General features: G+C 56.6%; 3 protein-coding genes across 32 annotated transcripts in view; 1 reads left to right on the top strand and 2 right to left on the bottom strand.

The window, feature by feature from the left end:
- The first annotated feature begins 21 nt into the window (after nt 1-21).
- On the top strand, nt 22-3,750 carry KLHL30 (kelch like family member 30). 3 transcript variants are annotated; one of them, XM_052685482.1, is made up of 7 exons: nt 22-132; nt 577-1,598; nt 1,830-1,916; nt 2,003-2,158; nt 2,233-2,421; nt 2,591-2,736; nt 2,932-3,750. In XM_052685482.1, exons 2-7 carry the CDS (start codon nt 653-655, stop codon nt 3,181-3,183), a joined length of 1,776 nt encoding a protein of 591 aa, XP_052541442.1. In that variant the 5' UTR covers nt 22-132; nt 577-652; the 3' UTR covers nt 3,184-3,750. The 3 variants fall into 3 exon arrangements, with proteins under 3 accessions (XP_052541442.1, XP_052541443.1, XP_052541441.1); XM_052685483.1 differs by having other exon boundaries at nt 55-132; nt 614-1,598; XM_052685481.1 differs by having other exon boundaries at nt 73-132; nt 513-1,598.
- Nucleotides 3,751-4,078: 328 nt separating this feature from the next.
- Nucleotides 4,079-12,746, bottom strand: ILKAP (ILK associated serine/threonine phosphatase). Of its 2 annotated transcripts, XM_052685485.1 has the most exons (12): nt 12,653-12,746; nt 12,370-12,435; nt 12,130-12,186; nt 11,413-11,532; nt 10,450-10,576; nt 9,374-9,480; nt 8,802-8,895; nt 7,456-7,543; nt 7,052-7,173; nt 6,042-6,161; nt 4,745-4,826; nt 4,079-4,479 (listed from the first exon to the last, which is right to left on the bottom strand). In XM_052685485.1, the coding sequence occupies exons 1-12, from the start codon at nt 12,696-12,698 to the stop codon at nt 4,339-4,341; spliced, it is 1,170 nt and encodes a 389-aa protein (XP_052541445.1). In that variant the 5' UTR covers nt 12,699-12,746; the 3' UTR covers nt 4,079-4,338. The 2 variants fall into 2 exon arrangements, with proteins under 2 accessions (XP_052541445.1, XP_052541446.1); XM_052685486.1 differs by lacking the exon at nt 12,130-12,186.
- A 386-nt stretch (nt 12,747-13,132) lies between these two features.
- Nucleotides 13,133-19,632, bottom strand: part of KIF1A (kinesin family member 1A) — a 32,603-nt gene continuing 26,103 nt past the window's right edge. For 15 of the 27 annotated variants that reach the window (XM_052685477.1, XM_052685475.1, XM_052685474.1 and 12 more), the window contains 11 exons: nt 18,600-18,714; nt 18,177-18,310; nt 17,986-18,047; nt 17,720-17,865; nt 17,248-17,460; nt 17,047-17,124; nt 16,690-16,814; nt 16,410-16,556; nt 16,065-16,257; nt 15,874-15,992; nt 13,133-15,338 (listed from right to left, as the gene is read on the bottom strand). In XM_052685477.1, the coding sequence (XP_052541437.1) occupies nt 15,296-15,338; nt 15,874-15,992; nt 16,065-16,257; nt 16,410-16,556; nt 16,690-16,814; nt 17,047-17,124; nt 17,248-17,460; nt 17,720-17,865; nt 17,986-18,047; nt 18,177-18,310; nt 18,600-18,714 (1,375 nt within the window). In that variant the 3' untranslated portion in view covers nt 13,133-15,295. Of the gene's footprint in view, nt 15,339-15,873; nt 15,996-16,064; nt 16,258-16,409; nt 16,557-16,689; nt 16,869-17,046; nt 17,125-17,247; nt 17,461-17,719; nt 17,866-17,985; nt 18,048-18,176; nt 18,311-18,599; nt 18,715-19,632 lie in introns of all 27 variants that reach the window. The other 12 variants (XM_052685470.1, XM_052685460.1, XM_052685457.1 and 9 more) reach the window with 3 other exon arrangements.

Here is a 19,632-nt window from a genome sequence, read left to right on the forward strand (position 1 = left end):
ACTGTCCCCGCCCCGGCTAAAAATACCCCCCCAGCTCAGCCCCCGCCACCACCCCGCGTGTCCCTCCCGTGCCCTGCCACTGCCCTCCCTGCTGCATGGGACACGGCGCGCTCTGAGCGGGGCACAGCCCAGGTAGGAGTGGGGGCTCAGCAGGGCCGGGGGCTGAGCACCGCGTGTGGGGGGGTGGGGGGGATGAGTTTGACCCTTCCCTGTGGGCACCCACACATCCACACCCCACATATGGGATGCTCAGGCTGAGCTGTAACGGGGGGAGGGGGGGGGGGGGGGGGGGGTTGGCATCTCCATGTGCACCACCTCGGTGTGTCAGGGTGAACAATCCAAGCTGAATGTGACCCAGTCCTAAAGCCACCTCCTGGATCACTGCAAACCCCCTCAGAAATACGTAGCAGCTCCAGGAGGGCAGCTCAGCCCTACGGCCCAGGGTGGGGAAGGCGCAGCCGCCGGGCGGTGAGGGCAGGGGGGCGGCGGGGATCCTGAAATCCCTTCCTCAGCCCCAGCTGGTGCCGTACATCACACGGGCGATGCAAGGAAGAGCCCATCATTACCACCTCCCAGCAGGGACAGCCTCGCCACGCTCAGCTCCTTCCCACAGCGGGGACCTGCGGCCGCCCCAGCCACCAAACCCGGCACCATGGTGCGCAACGTGGACGACTTTGACTTCTGCCTGCCGTCGCACGCGCAGGGCGTGCTGGAGGGGCTGCAGCGGCTGCGCGCCCACCCCAAGCTGTCGGACGTGACGCTGCTGGCGGGCGGACGGGAGTTCCCCTGCCACCGCGGCGTGCTGGCGCTCTGCAGCCACTACTTCCACGCCATGTTCTCCGGGGACTTTGCTGAGAGCATCGCGGCGCGGGTGGAGCTGAAGGAGGTGGACCCCGGCGCGCTGGAGACGCTGCTGGACTTCGCCTACACGGGGAAGGTGACCATCAACCAGGGCAACGTGGAGGGGCTGATGCGCACCTCCAGCCAGCTGCACTTCCCCACCATCCAGCAGGTGTGCAGCCGCTACCTGCGGCAGCAGATGGACGCCACCAACTGCCTGGGGATCTGTGAGTTTGGCGAGAGCCACGGCTGCCCCGAGGTGTCCTCCAAGGCCTGGTCCTTCTTGCAGGAGAACTTTGAGGCTGTTTCTCAGCAGGAGGAGTTCCTCCAGCTCTCCAAGGAGAGGTTGGCCATTTACCTCTCCAACGAGCAGCTGCAGGTGCAGGAAGAGCAGAGCGTGGCCGAAGCCGTGCTGCGCTGGGTGCGCTACGACCCGGGGCAGAGGGCCCAGTTCCTGCCTGAGCTGCTGGAGCTGGCCCGCCTGGTCTCGCTGCCCGACCACTACCTGCAGAACCTGCTCTCCGCCGAACCCCTCGTCCGTGACTCAGCCGCCAGCCAGGCCTTGGTGGCCCGCTCCCGTGCCATGCTCGGTGCCACCGGCACTGTCCCCACGCCGCCAAAGGCAGCCCCACCACAGAAACTGGAGGAGGTGCTGGTGGTGGTGGGTGGGCGCGTGCTGGAGGAGAGCGAGGACGAGGAGGGGGGGCTGGAAACGCCGGCCACCCCCAGGAACTTCGCCTTCTACAACCCCAAAACGCGTAAGTGCCCACTGCGGTGTGGTCATCAACCCCCAGCTCTTCCCACATGGGATGAGATGGAGAAAAGCAGCTCCCAAAACATCTGGCACCGTGGGGACACGGGGTGAAGGAAGAATGAAATAGGGCTGGTGGAAAGGTGTCACCCTGAGCTGCTGTCCCCACCTCTGATGGTGCAGGTGGGAAGTCCCCAGCCCACACACAGGGTGACAGCGTGGCTCTGCTGCCTTGCAGGGCGGTGGATGGCTCTGCCTGACTTCCCTGACTACAACAAGTGGGGCTTCTCTCTGGTGGCACTGAACAATGACGTCTATGTCACTGGTAGGTGCCGGGCAGGGGGTCAGCATCGTCCCAGGGACTGGGGACCCCTATCTGAGCTGACTTTGGGTCCTGACCTGTTCCTGTAGGTGGTTCCCGGGGGTCCCGGAATGACGCGTGGTCAACAACGCAGGCCTGGCGCTTCTGCCCCAAGGATGGTGTCTGGACAGCCATCACCTCCATGCTGCGGGCGCGGACCAACCACACCAGCGCCGTCCTCAACGGCGAGATCTACGTCCTTGGGGGTAAGGGGATGCCGGGGAACAGGGGGATGGTTGTGGCACGGCACAGAGGGCTGCAGCGTGCTACTGCCCTGCAGGGACGACGGTGGAGGTGGTGGAGGTGGAGCGCTACGACCCCTACAACCAGAGCTGGGCAGCCATCAGCCCGGCCCTCAAATATGTCAGCAACTTCGCCGCCGCCGGCTGCCTGGGCAAACTGTACCTGGTGGGCTCCTGCGCCGTCAAGTACAACGCGCTCACCCTGCAGTGCTACAACCCTGTGCGAGGTGAGCACCCACCAAACCCCATTGCCAGCCCCAGTGGCGCTCTACAGCAAAGCCCTGGGCTGCAGCACTGCCTTTGGTGGGCAGCGTGGGTGCCGATCTATCTCCTTTTAACCCCCCCTGAATACCCGGGGCTGCTCCCTGCCCGCCCACTGATGGCTGCCCCTTGCAGATGCATGGAGCGTGATCACGTCCCCGTTCATCCCCAAGTACCTGTCGGCCCCGCGCTGCGCCACCCTGCACGGCCTCATCTACCTCATCGGGGACAACACCAAGAAGGTCCACGTCTACGACCCAGAGGCCAACATCTGGCAGAAGGTAATGCATGCTCCAGGAGCACAGCATCCGCACGGAGTTATGGCTTTAAGCAGAGATCACCCTCGCTTTCCCACGCCCCTGCACGTTCCCCCACGCACCCCACCCCCACAGCGCACTGTGTGAGCCCAAAGCACGGATGCAGCTAAAGCTCAGGTGGGCAGCGGGACCCCAGCACTCGCCCTTCCCCTGGTGCAGGTGCAGCTCCTGCACACGCTGCATGAGAACGGCGGGATGGTGCCGCTGGGAGATCGGCTCTTCGTCACCGGCGGCCACTGGAAGGGCATGGATGGGGATTACCGGGTGGAGATGGAGGTGTACGACTGCGCCAAGGACCGCTGGGTGCGGGAGGGCTCGCTGCCCTGCCTCTGGCTCTTCCACAGCTCCTCCTCCATCTTCATGGATACCTCCAAGTGGACTGAGGCTTTCCCAGGGGACCAGGGGCGGTAGCAGAGCTGACGGCGGCGTTCCAGGTGCTGGCAGGATCAACTCCAGCCAGACAGGAAGCTGCTTGGGTTCCCTCTCTCGCCTCACCTCCCACTGCCACCCCATCCCCCTAACCCTACCACAGCCACCAACACCTCACCAACACCTTAAAAAAAAAAAGCTTTTTTTACCCTCTGAAAGCCCAAAGCTTTCGGGCTATTTCAAACTTGCTTCCCTCCCACCAGCCCCCTTTCCCTGCGGCTCTGGGAGCTGGAGTGCCAGAGAAAGCAGGGCAAACCTCCCCAGTGCTGAAGCTGCTCCATTTCAGCTTCCTCGTGCACAGCAACACAGCATGCACACGACCAAGCACCCCAAGGACATGATCCCACAATGGTGACACAGCTGGCACTTTGTCAGCCCTTTCCTAGCTCTGATGCCCACAGCCCCAGGTCGGGTTGAGCATGAAGCCACCCCTTTCTTAGAGGCCAATGCAGCCTCCAGCACTCTGCTCTTGGGATGCTGGTATTGTTTGATCAAGTTGTTCCAGAGTGCTATTCTGATGTTTGACTCATTAAATGTACACAACCAGTAGCTCTGTGGGCCGCCTGTGTGTCGGGGTGGGGGATCCCTGTGTCGCTCAGGGCCACATATAGGGCTGGTGAGGCACACCCTGCATGGGAGCACGACCTCTGCTGCTCTCCCAGGGCCATTTAGAGCACTTCACACTCCAGATCCAAAAGATTTCCTTCCCAGCACCAGAAGGTAGCAAACACAGAGCCCAGCCAGGAGCTCCCACTGAGCCCCTGGTGCTTGGAGCTCTTCCTAGGCATCATATAAAGCTTGAGGAAACAAACAGCGAAGCTGCAGCATTTGAACAGGTGGCAGTTTGTGCACAAAGATGCCTGCTCTCACCAGCACCTCTACCAAATGGATTTATTTGGTTTGTCAGGACATTCAAGGGGGTGAGGGTTAACAGGACACAAAACTCCCCCAACAAGCTGATCCACTGTAGTAACTGCTTAGAAAACACTGCTAGCCAAGTGAACTAGAACTATTAGAAAAAAACCTTTATTTACACTGAGGAGCACGCAGCAGGGCCCTCCCCCCACCACACACAGACCCACACCGACTCGTCCCATCTTTACATCAGATGGGGGCCTCGCTGCTGCTCCTCATCTCTCAGTGCTCTATCCGAACCACCATGACCGTCACGTTGTCCGCCGACCCTCGCTGCACCGCCTTGTTGGCCAGTCTGTTACAGGCAGCTTCGTATCTCGCGTCTGCTTCCTGCTTCCCTTCTCTTTTCTGGATGTTCTTATCCTATTGGGATGGGAGAAAGACAACACAGCTCGCGCCCAGCAAAGCACAGCCGTGCAGGCACGTGGTTATTTCTGAGCACAGGGAAGCAAACTAAATAAGGACAAGCATCAAAAGACAGGAGCCTCTGGCAGAAGTACATTTCTGCACCACCTGCTCATTGTTCAGCTAATTAGTCTGGAGGGAGCAAGTCACATGTGATTTCACAGCTCCTGCACTGACAAATGAATGCATCAGAAACCCAGCCCCCAAGATGACTTCTCCTTACCTCCAGGCAGGACACAATGAAGTTCACAGCTTCTTCTGGCGTAAAGACTTTAAAGAGGCCGTCACACGCTATCAGGATGAATCTGGAAGTTAGACAGGTTATGAGAATGAAGCTTTGAGTCCCCAGCTAAAGCCAAGTCCCTCTGCCTTTTTTAATTTGAATGAGTATCCATGTTTCAATCCAAAGACACAGTGCAAAAAAGCTCATCTGAACCCCCCCCCACCCCCCAGAAGCACCAGGAGGCTTCTCAGCTTCAACCACTCAGGGGGCTGAGGCAGTTCAGAGTACAAGCTAGCAGTTAGATGAGCCATGTCAGACCTACATCAGGACATCCTGGGAGGCTGACTGACACACACAGTTAAGCAAGACCATATAATCTGTCCCCATGCCTTGCTGGGAAGCTGCACCATTTCTCTAGGAGCAGCTCCCATATCCTTTCGTTCACATCTGCCCTGCTAAGAAGCCAAGTACAAGGAAATAGAGCAACACAGCTTAGTATCTTAAGTGCAGCCCTTTACAATGCTGTGCTCCTGGTGTAAACACAAGTGATGCAAAACCCCAGGGGAGGAGAGCTATATATCTCTCAGCTCCCAATGGGGAGAAGGAATCAGTTTGCTGCGCACTCCACTCCCTCTCCTGCACAGGAGTTTGCATGAACCAGGAGCCCCAGAGACAGTCACCAAACAGAAAACTACAGCCCCTGCACCACAGCAATGCACATCTTTGAAGGCAGTTTCAGATCCCGATGCTCAGAATGTCCCCTAAAATATTTCAGTAGATTGCCTGCTATGGAATTTTAATCCCACCAGAAGCAGGAGCACGGGGTCACCCACTTGCCTCTGACAGCATTCAAGGCTGAATGGAATTTATCGTCATCAATCATTTGCTGGAAAATTATCTCAAATCTTCAAAAATCAGAGCTGAATGCAATGGTGTATTTGGGCACCACAGCTTCTAGGAACACTGCCTGGGCAGCACAGGGATCCAAGGATTCAAGCCTTAACCACCTGCTTGAAGACAGGTGCACAAGCTTAGAGCACAAGGGCAGGATGAGGCCTGTGTGCGTTATCGCCACAGTGAGGCTGGTCCAAGAGGAGCTTTCAGTGTCTTGGCAGTGAGGCAGCAGCATTGCCCCACTGCACTGGTAAGGAACAGGAGCAGAGGGACATCAGCAGCAAGAGCACCCTTTGATTCTGGGTGATTAGCCTCAAGTGCCTCAGCTCTGGCAGCAGCTTGGCGTTGCTGCTGAGCAGAGAGCCAGGACACAGCAGCCTCCTGGTGAGCGGGCACGACTTACCTGTCATTGTGTGTGAGCTGGCAGCGTTTGATATCTGGCACAGAGATCACACCACAGCGCTTGTACTGGCCGTCCCCAATGGAGCGGGAAACCTCCAGCACTCCCAGCACTCTTCCATCCCTGTGCAAGGAGAAAAAATGCCCAGTCTCCTCTGTGCACACACCTCTTGCTCTTCTCCACTGGCCATTCGGCTGCCTCGCACAAAACCAAACTCACTTCCCCAGTAAGTTCAAACCTTGCCTTGCAAGCCTCTATCCTATTCCGCACATTTCCCACTCTTTCACACAAATGGAGTGGGGAAGGAAGAAATCAAGTCAGGAGAATTCAAGGCTGTTTTCTCTCTCTGCGCCCTAAATCGAGTCCTGCTCAGCCTAGCAAGCCAGGGAAGCAAGAGTTATGCCACAACTCCTGGAGGCAGAGGACCGAATTTACAGGCTTGTGTAAGAACAGTATCTAGCACACTGTGTTTCAATAGAAGACCAGAACAGCAACAGGCAGCCCCTCCTGTGCTCTGCCATGCAGGACAATTTGCCCCACACATTGGTTCAGCTGCTAGCACTTAGAGGAACAAGAAGCACAGCCATGAGGACAGACACTGTGCCCTCTCAAATACTCTCCCTCGTGCCAGATAAGGAGGGAGAGCTGGTGCTGCAAGTAGCAAGTGAACTCTGCTCAGTGCCACAGCATGCAGCAAGTGCAGCTTAACAGCCAAGTCAAATTCTGCAGCTCAATTTTAAGCATGTCTATGCTGATGTTATGCTGTCAGGCTTTCAGGCACGGATAAGTTCCTATCTTTGCAGCACAACACTGTCACCATTTTAAGTCCTGGGAAACCAGCACCCATCAGCCAATGGAACAAGGCCACTGACTCCTCAGATATCTGAAGGATCACTCATAGGCAGTGAAATTACCTCTAGGCTCTGACTAGCAGGCGTGCAAAGCTCCAGAAACTCTACATCCAAAGTTGAGCCAGCATTTAGGTTTGCTCACTTTTCACCTTCAGGACTAACCTGACATTTCCCCCTGCCTTCTGTATCCGCATACGCTCCTCATACTGGGTGGGGTTGTGCTCCTTGCTGAGGCTTAAGGCTGCATGCTTCTGGCTCTCTTCATTGTAACGACACAGAATAGCCTGTGCTGACAAAAGAACCTCGTGAGTAAACACCAAAACTCTAGCAAGAACTTCTTGAGAGGGCTTTAAGTTTGCACTCAAGGCTTTCTACGTATATAAAAAGAAAAGCTAGCTTAAATGTTGAAAGGTAACTGTGATCTCTGGCATAGAGTACAGAAAGAATGCAGTATTTCCCCACAGCACTTGCCTGCAAATAATACAGGCAACAGAATGCACCCTGCAGAGCTAGCAAGCTTGCAGAGGAACCAAGATGCCAACAGTGGGCATCTCTGTTCTGCTTACCCGGCTGTCGCCGAGGTTGGCGATGTAGAGAATATTGTCAACAGCCAGGACACACGTAGCTGTGGAGCCATCCTTCCATGCAGGCTTTCTGAGGAAACAACAGAGAGATTACCAAGGAGGAAAACTGTTGAGAAGTTGCTGACAGTGCCTGGGGACTCACACAGTGACACTGAGCAGCCAGCAAGCCCGCAGTAAATTACACCTGCAGGCAGCCAAGGAAAAAGCCAAAACCAAACACCAGAATCGCCAGGGCTCCAACTGAGTTACCATCCTTTTGCCTTTCCTTCCCTTCTTTTTCTCACCATACTCTTCCTGCCCACTTCAGTCCCACCTTCACCTCAGCAGTAACACCAATTACTTGGTCACACCCCTGGTATTTCACTTGCTGTAGTTAAGACTGTATCCCTGGAGCTCTAGGTAAGCTGAGAAGAGGTTCTTAGGTTACAGCTGCCACATGAATCTTTCCCACAATGAAGCCCAGCTTGAACATCATTCTTTACTGAAGTTAGGTTTGAGAGACTGATTTCTAGACATACTGCAGTCATTTTTTCCTGATTTTGAAGGTGCTGCTGAAAATGTGCATCACCATGAAATGTCACCATCAACACAGCTGCTGCTACACAGGAATTCTTTGCAGTAGCTCTGTCACGTTTCTGACCAAACAGACTGCTTTAGGGGTGATGCTGTTGTAACAGACTCCAGGAAACTTCTTCCTATTGTCCCTTAAGAAACAGCCAATTTTTAATTTACTTAAAATTTGCAGGGCATCTCAGATGCAGCAGTCTCTCCAGCTGTGCCACAAGTGTCATTAAGAAGCAGACAAGAAGTGTAAAGGCCTGTGTTTGAAATACAATCATTTTCTTACCAATTTGTACCCTACTTACAAACCACAGCAGGTGTTTCAGCCTAGCAGAGGCAGAACAAGACAGGAGCATTTACACCCAAAACCCAGCAGGGAGACAGGCTGGCATTTTGCCCACAAAGTACCTGTGTTTATCAGTTTTGTTTTAAAAATTAGAGCTGGAAAAGAAAAACAACCCAGCCAGAGCTCCTAGCTCATACAGTATGGGATGCATCACTTCAGCAACACGTTAAATATTCAAAGAGAAGGCAAGCAGGATGCTCTGATAGGTGCAGAGTGGATTCTTGGTGATGTTTTGGCTCCTTTCTTTGCCATTAGCAGGTATTTTAGCCCAAAGGGTCCTGGCAGGCTGCTCGCTGCAGGGTAAGACTAGAACATGCTGTGACTGAGCTCAAGCAGGCAGGCACAGCCTGGCACACAGCTGTACTTGGTGTCTCACCAAGACACGGCTCAAGGCTTCCTCACAGGAAGCATTTACACTTACTGACTGGATGCCTGCTTTAAAAACTCTTCATCTGTATGTTTGAAGGTGTCCAAAAGGCATCTCTTCACAGTTTTCTCCACACTGACCACCTCACCTGCCAGGAAAAACAGCAACTAAGCTCCTGCTAAGACATATCCAGCCCATCACACAGAACAGATGGCAGCACATTGGGCAGATCCTGCACACAGCAGCTGAGGAACATCCCAGGCTCACGCCACTACAGTCTGCCTGATAACACGTGTACAGAAGTTATGACAAACCCCCTCCCCTGCAGTGAGGATATTTTTTACTTTTCCTTTTCTCACAAAGCAGCACTGCCAAGCTTGGCAACAGAACATCTCAGGTTTGGTTACTGGTTCAATATTGGCTGCTTGCACTTTCATTCCAAAAAAGGCTTCCAACTCCCTTCCCCAGGAGGCAGCATGGTCTCTGTGCACACAGGCCCATTTGGGATAAGGAATGGAAACTGCACAACTGCACACCAACAAATGCATCCCCTTAAGCAGCAGCCACAGCTTCACAGCACAAAAGGTGGTTGTTTATCCCACAGCCCTCACACTCCTCTCTCTCACCTTTTGGAAATTTCTTGATCAGGTTGAGGTGCAGATTCTGTGCTGCAAACTTTGAGGCTCGGACTCCCCCATGGCCATCAAAAACAGCAAAGTATGAGACACGTGTGCTGGGAGGGAACAAGAAGGGCTGTTAGCTAGAAGGCAGGACTGGATACATTTGTTCCATAACACCCTGCCCCACCTCAGCCAGCCTTAGAAATGCTGCACTCTGAGGCACAAGCGGAGGTAACAAGTTCCAAAGCTCAGGCAGTCAAGGATTTTCATGGTTTACAAGCAATACTTCCTTGTAACTGCCCTCTCTGCAGAACATGAGAAGTATAATGTAGTTTATAGGCTACAACTGGGCATAAAAGCAGCTAAACACTTCACCTGTCAGGGGCTGCAACCCTACAGCACTACACAAACACCAGTCTGAGCAACCCTACAGTTCTTTGCATGGCTGAAGTTTGCTGCAACTGTGCTATAGACGGGGAGCTTGCATCCTTTATCAAGCAAAGCTCTTAGAACACGAGTTCAGGAGCTCAACACAGCATCAGGACAACACTTGAGAGCACTCCTTTAAACATAAATATATATGCATGTCTATATTTTATTTCCCAAGATAATCAAGCTTTTCAGGTGACAGAGTTCTAACATTTGTTCTCTCCTCTTCAAGCACTCTCTTGTTGCCACAGACAAGGATTTCACACTCTGCAATAATCCCAAGGCAAAAACTGATTGCTTTTAATTAAAATCAGCGTCTCGAAACATCCCTGCTTCAGTGAGGGTAACAGAAACTCAATATCCAGAGTTATCAGGCCCTCACAGTTCTTGTGAGGTCAGTGACTAACTGCACTACCACTGGAAGGTATTTATATATAATCTAGTTCTGTGATATGCTCAGGAACAGGGCTAATGGGTAGCTCCCCATTTCCCAATCACAAGCCCCAAATACACATCACAAAGCAGCCTGTAAGCAAGAGCAGCAGCTGCTTAAAGCAAAAACCACCACACACCACAGGCTTTGGTGAGGCAAGCTGGAGCTTCTTCACCTCCACAGCTTTATCCCCTGGCTCTGGCAGTCAGGGCTCACTTACACTTGGGAGGGCAGAGGCTGGCACTCCTCAGTGATATCATTCAAGATGACGTGTGCATCCTGCATGTCTTCTCTTTCACCTTTCCTCTCTGCCACGTAGCCCTTCAATCCAAGAATGCCCACTGACCCTAAAGGAGACAAACAGACACACAGCCAATCAAACTCCCTCACTGCTTCAGCTCACATCGATGGTCACTTTTCAGCTTTGACAAACACACAGCAAAGTTACGGCCCATGCTTTGCAACAGCCTATCTGGCACCTTCTGCTGAGCACAGTGTGTTTTGTAACACGAAGTCAGCAGCTGCAAAAGCAGCCTGCACTGTTTTGGGGGACAGCTGTACACACACAGTACTGCTGGGCATCACAAAGGGCCCTTATCAGATGGTGAGGTGAGAACGAATGGCACAACTGAAACAGAAGATTAAACAAAGCGCAGCTTTAAAGAATGGGTGAGAGCAGGAAAGCCAACTCCGCTGTTTCCAGAATATGTAACTTCCTTTTCTCTGAACACATCTGGTTTCCCAAAGCTGAACATAACACATGGGAACTTGCACTGAAGTCAACTGTATTACATGTCAACACAAATAAGCCTCTCTCTCTCTGGCTTTCTCAGCAGCCACTCAAGAGAGATTTGTGGATCTGGCAAAAGAAACTGGTGTAGGTCAAGCCTTCCAGAGGCTTCACACCCAGTTCCCCTGCTGGCAGCACAACCCCTTACTCTGCAGATGCCAAGGCACTCACACTGCCCAGCTCCTGCCACTTCAGCAGACTGGTAAGGAGGCCCATGTAAGGGAGGCAGAGGGCCAGAGAGTTTGAGGGACTCCTTCCACCACAGTCTGCTCCCCACAAGAGGTTGCAAATGCCAGCAGACTGAAGAACCAAGGCTCAGCTTTAGTCTGGACTTCCTCAGCAAAATGTCAAAAGTATAAATTGAGTACATTTGTTTTCAAACTGTCTGAAAACCTTTACAAACTTTCTTTTCCACAAGTTCTTCCCTGCCATTCTTCTCTTCCTCCTCCAGGGACTTCCTCTTCTCCCCTTTTGCATGGCTCCCTGCTGAGACCTGCTCAGGAGTACTGGAGGCTGAAAGAGAATAAAAGCAGGCAGCTGAGGACTCCCACCTTGGTTTTATTTGCAGGACTTCCGCAGTAAGTCCTCCTGCACTGAAGCACTCTCAAGCTCACGCAGCATTAAGTGACAGGTAGCTCACATCACTATCTAACCTAGCACGCACAGATGTGGTCACCTTGAATCATACAGCCCTTCCTCAGCCACAGTACAGCCAGGTATGGCTAGAGGGCATCTGATTCTTCCCAGGCCACAAACCATTTCCTAGCTCCTGGCCTTTATTGCAGTTGAATATTCAGACAGTTAACATTCCAGACCAGAGTCTTGCTTGGTTTTCATTAACATTTGTTAACGAATGCAAGGAAGCACACATTGTTACTCTGAAGAAGCACAGTGTATTCATTATGGACTTCAGAACACCGGTCACAAACTAAAGCTGTCAATGAAAAACAGCTGCCGTGGCATCAGAACCTTTTCCCATTCCCATACAATACAGCCTCAACCATCCTGGAGCTGGCAACCATCCGGCTGCATGCAGAGCCCTGCCTACCAACAGATCGGTTCTGAAGAGGCTGGAAAGGCCGGGCCAGCAGAGCCAACAGAGCCGCTTACCTGCATCGCTGCTGCTGGCCGGCGGGAGATCATCGAAGAGCAAAGAGCTTCCTTTTCCTGGAGCACAACAGAAAGGCAAAAAGCGAGCACCTTCGTCGTTGCAGGGGAACAAAGCTCTGCACGCCCCTCAGAACGGGCACGAGTTGCACAACCAAAGGCGGCCGCATTTCAACCTCCGGAGGTCTCTGCAGCCCGGAGGCGCGCCGACGCGGAACGAAGTGGGGCACGGCGGGGCCTTACCTGTGTCGGCGCTGCCGGCCGGCGGGAGGTCGTCGAAGAGCCGAAGCTGCCCCTGGGCCTCCTTCCCTGCAAGACACCGGAGAGGCTCGGCACGAGCGGCGGCCCCGGCGCGGAGGGGCGGCGGCCGCACCCCCAGAGCCACCCCTCACAGCCCCGCGACGAGGCGGCCTCCAGGCCGCGCCGCCGAACGCTCCGGCCTCCCGCCTCCAGAAAAGGCCCCGCCGGCCACCCGCAGCCCGCAGCGGCCGCGCAGCCCCCTGCCGGGCTCCCCCCGCCCCCTCACCCTGGGCCGAGCCGCCGGGCTCGGGCAGGTCCCCGAACAGGTCCATCCACCGCGCCCGGCCCGACGCCGCCCGCCCCGCCGCCGCGCCCCGCCCCTGCCAATCAGGCTCGCGGGGCGGGGCGTCGCCGCGTGACGGCCAATGGGAGGCCGCGGGAAGGCCGGAAGCCGGCGAGAGAGCGGCGTGGTGGCGGCGGAAGTGCTCCGGCGCTTGTCGACGCGCCGCCGTGGGGCGGTGACGCGGAGGTGCGTTCACCAATCGCTAAGCGGAACTGCGCTGCCAATCAATATCGCTCTGGCCAACGGGGCGGCAGGGCGCCAGCCGCGTGCGCGGCTTTTGGGCGAGGGGTGGGGGGGGGGAGAGGAATGAGGAAGCGCCCTCTGGCGGCGCCGCGAGGGAACCCACCGCCCCCACCGCCCCCACCGCCCCACCGGCCCGGTGCCCCCCGCGCCCCCAGCAAAGCACGGCTCGCGGCGGCTGCGTCAATGCCACATTTATTTCAGAACCGAACAAGCCTGGCGCGCGGGCAGGCGGCCGGGGCCCGAAGCTCCAACACGGGGAGGAGGGGGCACGGGAACGGGGCGGGAACGGCTGCGGTCCCGCGTGGGGTCGAGAGGCTGCGGGGCTGAAACGGGCCTCGAGCTGCGGGCCTCGAGCCCGGTCCCACGGCGTGCTCTGCAGGTTGGTTGGCCTCAGGCACGCCTCGGAGCCGGGCCCGCAGCCCTGCATGGCCGCCAGAGCGGTGTCTGGTTGCTGGCAGACACCGGGCCCGGCCCTGTCGGAAGGCCTCTGCCGGGAGCTGCCTTCAGCCCGCAGGAGCCTCTCGCCCCCAGGCAGGAGTTGGGCCAAACTGGGATCCTACCAACGAGGGAAACAGCTGAACGGGGAGCGATGCGCCCGGCCACCCCCGTCCTCTGCGTCCCCGCGGGTTTACAAAGGAGCAAACGGTGTGGAGGGACGGCCTCTGCCCAGCACCGCACCGACAACACAGGGGACAGCGCGGGGACGTGCGGTGGTGGGGCCGAGATGTGGCCGTGCTGTGCAAATTAAGGTTGGCTGTGAATGCGTGACAGCGAAGCGAAGCCCAGCAGGGCCTGGGGATGTGCGGGGGAAGGCGCCCGCCTTCCTGCCCGGAGCTGCATGGGCCACCCTCGGGAAGCCCTGAAGTGAAGCACCCACGCTCGGCAAAACGACCAACGAACAGACGAGAGGAGGGACGTGAGCGATGGGTGTGGGGTTTGTTGGGGAGGAGGAGGCTGTGGGGAGCCCCGCCAGCACGGCTGTGCTGCAGCCATAGACTGAGTAATCTATGGAGGCGAGGGGAGGAAGGTGGGATTGCACTTCTGGAACGGGGGTGTGGGGTACGAAAACATCAGCTATGAAAGTAAGAAGCCCCGGCCTCTCTGCTCCCCACCATCCCCACCCTGACGCTGGTCTCTGCACTGCCCAATCACCTGCCTCAGCCCTGTTCTTCCTGCAGGAGGGGACAGCAAAGCCTTTGGGGGAGAGGAGCCGTGGGGCTGGGATGGCTGCTCCGAATCCCAGCTCCTGGGGAGCTTCATCAGCCAGCTTTGGGAACAGCCTGCCCAGCCTCCATGCTCCCCGCCATGGCAATGCTGACCTCCGCAGCTGTCTGGTAGGAGGCCCTGGGGGCAGCATGGGGACAGCCAACGTAGGCTGCATTTCGGGCACCGGACAGAAGAAGGAGCCCAAATACACTTGTTCTCAGTGAGGCACAACCATCCCGCGGGGCTCGGGCGGTTGGCTCGTCCATGTGCATGTGGGTGCCCTGGCTGCCTAAAACAGCATGCGTCCCCCACCAGAGGTAGATGGGGCAGGGAGGAATTGCCTCGCTTGGGAAGACGTGGTGCCCGGTCTGGTCACCGCTTCTGGGAAAAGTAGTTTAAGCGCTGGGGGGCAAAGCAGAAGGTTGAGGGAAGGATGGGGAGAGAGGGCGAGCGCACTGCAGTCGCCGTGTTTGGTCCCTTCTCCCAGAAAGGTGTCTCTGAGAGAGGGGCTGCGGTGGCCTTGGCACCAGCCCGCTGCCAAGCCTCTCCCCGGCTCAGGGGAGGCATTGTTCGGGGGCGGGACCCAGTGTATGGGTTTTTGTGATGTAAATAGAAATAAATACTTTATAAATATAATCTTAAACTACTGACACCTGATTTTGCCCTGCCATCTTTTGTAGAAACAATAAATTAGGAAATCCCCATACCTAAACTACCACTTTCCCTTCGCGTGGAAGCAATTCCTCCTGATTTCTCATCTCTGAGCTTTACGACACTGCTACCTCTGTAGATCAAAGACCAGCTTTTAACCGGATCTACCCTCCTTGCTCCCTCCTCTCCGAAAGGAACCTTTCAGGAGCGTTACAGGTTGTGTGACATGAAGGCCACCCATGTGGGGAGGGGCAGAAGATCACATGCACACGAGAGATCCTGCCCAGGTGGGACCGGGCGTTTGCAGCTACGAACAGAAATGAGTTTCCCCCATGAAGGTGTAGATCGAGACGGATCCTTCCATGGAGCAGGCAGCTGGGGCAGCAGATGGTGTGAGAGATCGGATGTTAACATGGGGACTCTTGAGACAGAATCTGCTATCTTGATCCTGTTGGCAGACGGATGAGGTGGAGGGTGGTTTTCAGGTTAGATTCTCATCTGGGCTGTTCTCCTTCTGGACAGCTTGGACCTGAATTGGAAACCAAGACACAAAAGAAGTCAGAGATGGGGAAATGGAGATCTGCGGTATCTTGTGTGCAGGCTGGTTCTTGAATCCAGCTGGAACCAGGGGAGCATGGGGTTAACAGTGCTCATTTGCCAGGGCTCACAAATCTCTGTGCACTGGTTCCTATTCCCCTTCTGCAATTTGAGAGGATCTCAAGAACTTCTTGACATGTTCTGAAGAAGAGCAAAGGCTCAGTTGCTGCATATGGGTGCTGCTTTGAGCTCGGTCCCTGTACCAGCCACAACATGGCCCTTGGTTAAGTGGGGAGGAGTAACTCCTTACAGCTATAAAGTGGCGGAGCTGAAATCGTTATTAACATGTCCCAAACTCCATCAGCTTAGAGTCCTTTCCATCCCAGCCTGGCTCAGCAGGCACTCCCTATGTCTGGCAAAGAAGAACAGCAGCTTGCAGCCCAGTGACAGCGCTCAGCCGCTGGTGACCTCCCCACCCCTTCCTACAGCCCATTCACCAAAGCACACTCCTGTCACCCACTCCGTACCTTATGGACCCAGCCAGGAGGGGGTTGAAGGCATAGAGCCAGTCGTGCATGTCCTTGTCACTGCTTGCCTGCAGCAGGATGCCCCGGTGCTCTGTGCACACCGCAAACGTGTTGGGGGTCTGCTAGGGAGAGCGTGGGGTCAGCACCTTGCCCCAGGGTGTTGAGGCTCCCTGTGTGAGGCTGGCACCCACCTTCAGCATGGCCTGCTGGTCCTCACTGTACTCCACTTGGGCCTTGGAGAGGTTGAGTATGGCCCTCTCCACTGAGTCCTTGTCTGAGTTGTAGATGTAGACGTATGGGCGCCTGACCACCACAAAACGTTTCACCCAGCCATTGGTGTGGGGCTCCAGGAAGTGCAGGTAGCCCTTTTTGGAGACGATGGGGCTGGAGAAAGACAGAGAGGGCTGGATCAGGCTGGGACGTGGGCTGCAAGGAGGTGGCTGCAGTAGAGCACTGTCACCTTTCTCCCCCAAGCCACTGGTTGCCCCCTCCGTCCCTTTAGGGAGTTCCCTCCTGGCCTCTCTGGTGGCTCCTACCTGACTCGGATCTCCTGAATGTCAGGCACCAGCTGCCGCTGAGGCTCCTTCTCATCCTCAGGCCGGCGGGACGGGGACTTCTTCTGCTCTCCTTCCACCACAGGCTCCAGGTCAGGACTCTCCACCCTGGAGGAGACCTGTGGGGTTCTAGGAGGAGGAGAAAGGATAGCGTTGGAGGAGGATGAAGAGCAACCATCAGGTGGGACCATGCCTGAGCAGTACCGCCATCCTGCTCGGTGAACACTGGGGACTCAACCCAACCTCCCAGCCACCTTCATACCTGACTTCCATGGTGTTGTAGCGTCCTTCCACCAGCGACGGGCAGGTTGAGGAGGGGGTGAGGGTGGTGACCCCGAGAGCTGACATGGATGGGTCTCTCATCAGGGTCACAGACATTTCAGACAGCTGTGGAGGAGCGGAGGTGTGGACTGGAGTCTCTGCCCGAAGCCGGGCACAGCTCTGGCCGGGGCAGGGAGAGGAACGTGCATATGGGTGCTCTGGGAGCAGTCAGGCAAGCAGAGGGTGGCAGCAGGGCCACCCGCAGACCCACCCCTGCCCTGTGAGCCCCAGTCCCCACGCATCCCTCCCAGCCATCACCAGCCCTGCAGACCCCAGGTTTCTGTCACCGCCCCGGTACCTTGCTCTCGCTGGCGCTGATGCAGACATGGCTGTGGCTGTACTCGCGGTTGAAGGTGTGCGTGAGCAGGCGCAGGCACTGCGGGCAGATGAGGATGAGGGTGTAGGAAGTTCCTTCTTCCGCCCCCATCGCCTTTCCCACCGCGTCGCTACCACCCTGCCCGCCCCCCTGGGAACCTCTTCTGGCTCCAGGATGGTGTACCTTCACGGCCAGCTCTTTCTGCCTCTCACTGGGGGTTTCGGGAGGAGAGGTCCGTCCTTCTGGGGCCCCATCAGCCGAGAGTGGGGAGGAGACGCAGGAGGTGCTTCGGGACTCGGACTCCTCGCTGGAGCACGGGGACAGGGTCTCCAGGCCCAGCCGCTGGGTTGTCTCCAGCTTCTCACGCAGCAGCAGGTAGTGCCTGGTTTTCTCCACCTGGGTGAGGGCATCCCTGCTCAGTGCCAGGCTTCCCCCTTGCCCAGCTTGGAAGCATTTTGGGGGGCCTCCCACCCCCAGTAACCCAGCTGCTTATTAGCTTTGAGTCTGCAGGCACCTGGCTAGCATCAGTGTAGCAGGAACAGAGCCCCACGGCACAAAGCCAGGAGGGCTGAGAATCCTGGGTGTGTTTTGGCACCCTCTGTTGCAAAGTGTGGAATTTCAGCCCCGAGAAGCTCTTCCCAACCCAACATCTTACTTCTTGCAGGAGGCTGAGCTTCTCCAGCTCCCACTGATGGTCGAGGATGAGGCTGTCGCTGCGGGGCCGCCAGCCAGCCAGGTTCTCTTCTCCCCTCACATAGGCTACAGAGGTGTCCAATACGCGCCGGCGCCGCCTCTGCATGCCTTTGGAGACAAACACATGGCTCAGGGGACAGACACATGGCTCAAAGGATAGGAGCACGGCTCAGGCACTCATAGAATCACTCACACCACAGCCCTACAGTGAACGTGCAGGGCACCCACCTGGACTGCCAGCATCCGCCACGCGGCACAGGCTCAGCTCATAGACACCCGTCACACGGTTGCTGTAAGCAAAGGGGGATGTCACTTGATTCTGTTCCCAGACTCTGAGGTTTTACCCCACATTCCAGAGCAGCACTGGGTGCTGGAAGCATTGCTCGTCCCCTGTCCTCCCTCCCAAAACCAGCTGGTACCTCTCTGAAGCCCGCAGGCTGCCGCTGCCAAAGAGGTTGCGGATGGAGCGGGAGGCAGGGAGCTTGGCATCTCGGGAATAGAAAACCATGCAGAAATCTTTGGTGATGACGGCAGGCTGGGTGCAGTTCTCCATCTGCAGCAGGGTGGGGAGAGAGGAGAGCAGAGGAATTGTGTCAAGGGGGTGCATGGGCTATACGGGCAGCACCCCTGTGCTGTGCAGCCCACAGAAGGCAGGAAGGGCTGGAAGTGCCCCTGCCTTTCCCCATTAATGGGCAAAGGCAGCATCCCAGCGTCCTCCCGGGCTGTGCTTGCAAGTGGGGAGCTGCCAGAGGAACACCTCTGAGGGCTGCACTCCACCAGGAGAACCACAATGGTGAGGGAACTCCCATTTGTGTTATATTGGCACAGAGATGGGTCCTTGCCTCGATGTAGGCGGAGAGGGTGATGTAGATTTTCTCCCGGTATGGGGTGACACGGTTGAGCAGCAGTGAATTGTGCATGGAGCTGTCCCACGCTGTTTCAAACTGGTAAAAAGTCCTGCCAAGACAGAGCAGAGCCAGTGAAACAATCTCCCTGAAATGCCAGCCAGACAGCGGGGAGACACCTCCCTTCCTCCCTCCCTCTGCAGCGCTGCAGCAGGCCTGCAGGGATGCATGGGCATGCATGGGACATTTGGGGCCAGCCACTCTGGGGGATGCAGGCTCAAGGCAAAGCCGAGGCAGAATGGGTGCAGCGGGAGGGAGACGGGTGCCCTTGAACTGTGCGCAGGGGTTTGGGAGCACGGGGGGCTCAGCTGAGTGCAAGGCAAGGCAGGGAATGGGGGACAAAAGGGCAGAGGAGGGAGCATGTCCCCAGAGCTCAAGGCAAGCTGCCACCTCCAGCACACCCAGGCCAGCACCCTGTCACCCATCAGCACTCTGGGAGCAGCTGTCACCATTCGGGTGATGACAGCCAGAGTAGGAAGGAGAGAGGATGCTCAGCGTGGAGGGACAGACCCCACCAGCAAAGTCCCCACCAGGAGGTAGGGCCCAGGATTTGGAGCCTATGGGACAGTCTCCCCTGTCCCTTGGCCACTGCCCTCTGTTCCTGCCCGCTGCCTCATTCTGTGCTTTCCATTTCCGCACTGTGCACTGGTGAGTCTGGGCAGGAGCTGGGGTGTGAGCTCTGGTGGGACCCCGTAAAGGACGGCGCATAGCAGAGCAGTGGTTGCATTTTGGGGTCTGGACAGTACAGTAATGAGAAGGGGGAAGCAGGAGGCAGCCCTGGGTCGAGAACGTGGGGGACCCCAGCATCACCTCCCCACTGCCAGGGCACCCACACTCACAATGCACCCAAGGCCACCCTGGTCCCTTTGTGAGCACCCCCAGGCAGCCACAGCTTGGCCGTGGCCATGTGCAGGCAGCCAGAACTGAGCTGCATTGGGGCCAAGAACGGGGCAGGCTCCCAGCAAAGGGG

The sequence above is a fragment of the Tympanuchus pallidicinctus genome, unplaced genomic scaffold (assembly GCF_026119805.1).
Source record: "Tympanuchus pallidicinctus isolate F22 unplaced genomic scaffold, pur_lepc_1.0 scaffold22, whole genome shotgun sequence".
Lineage (NCBI taxonomy): Eukaryota > Metazoa > Chordata > Aves > Galliformes > Phasianidae > Tympanuchus > Tympanuchus pallidicinctus.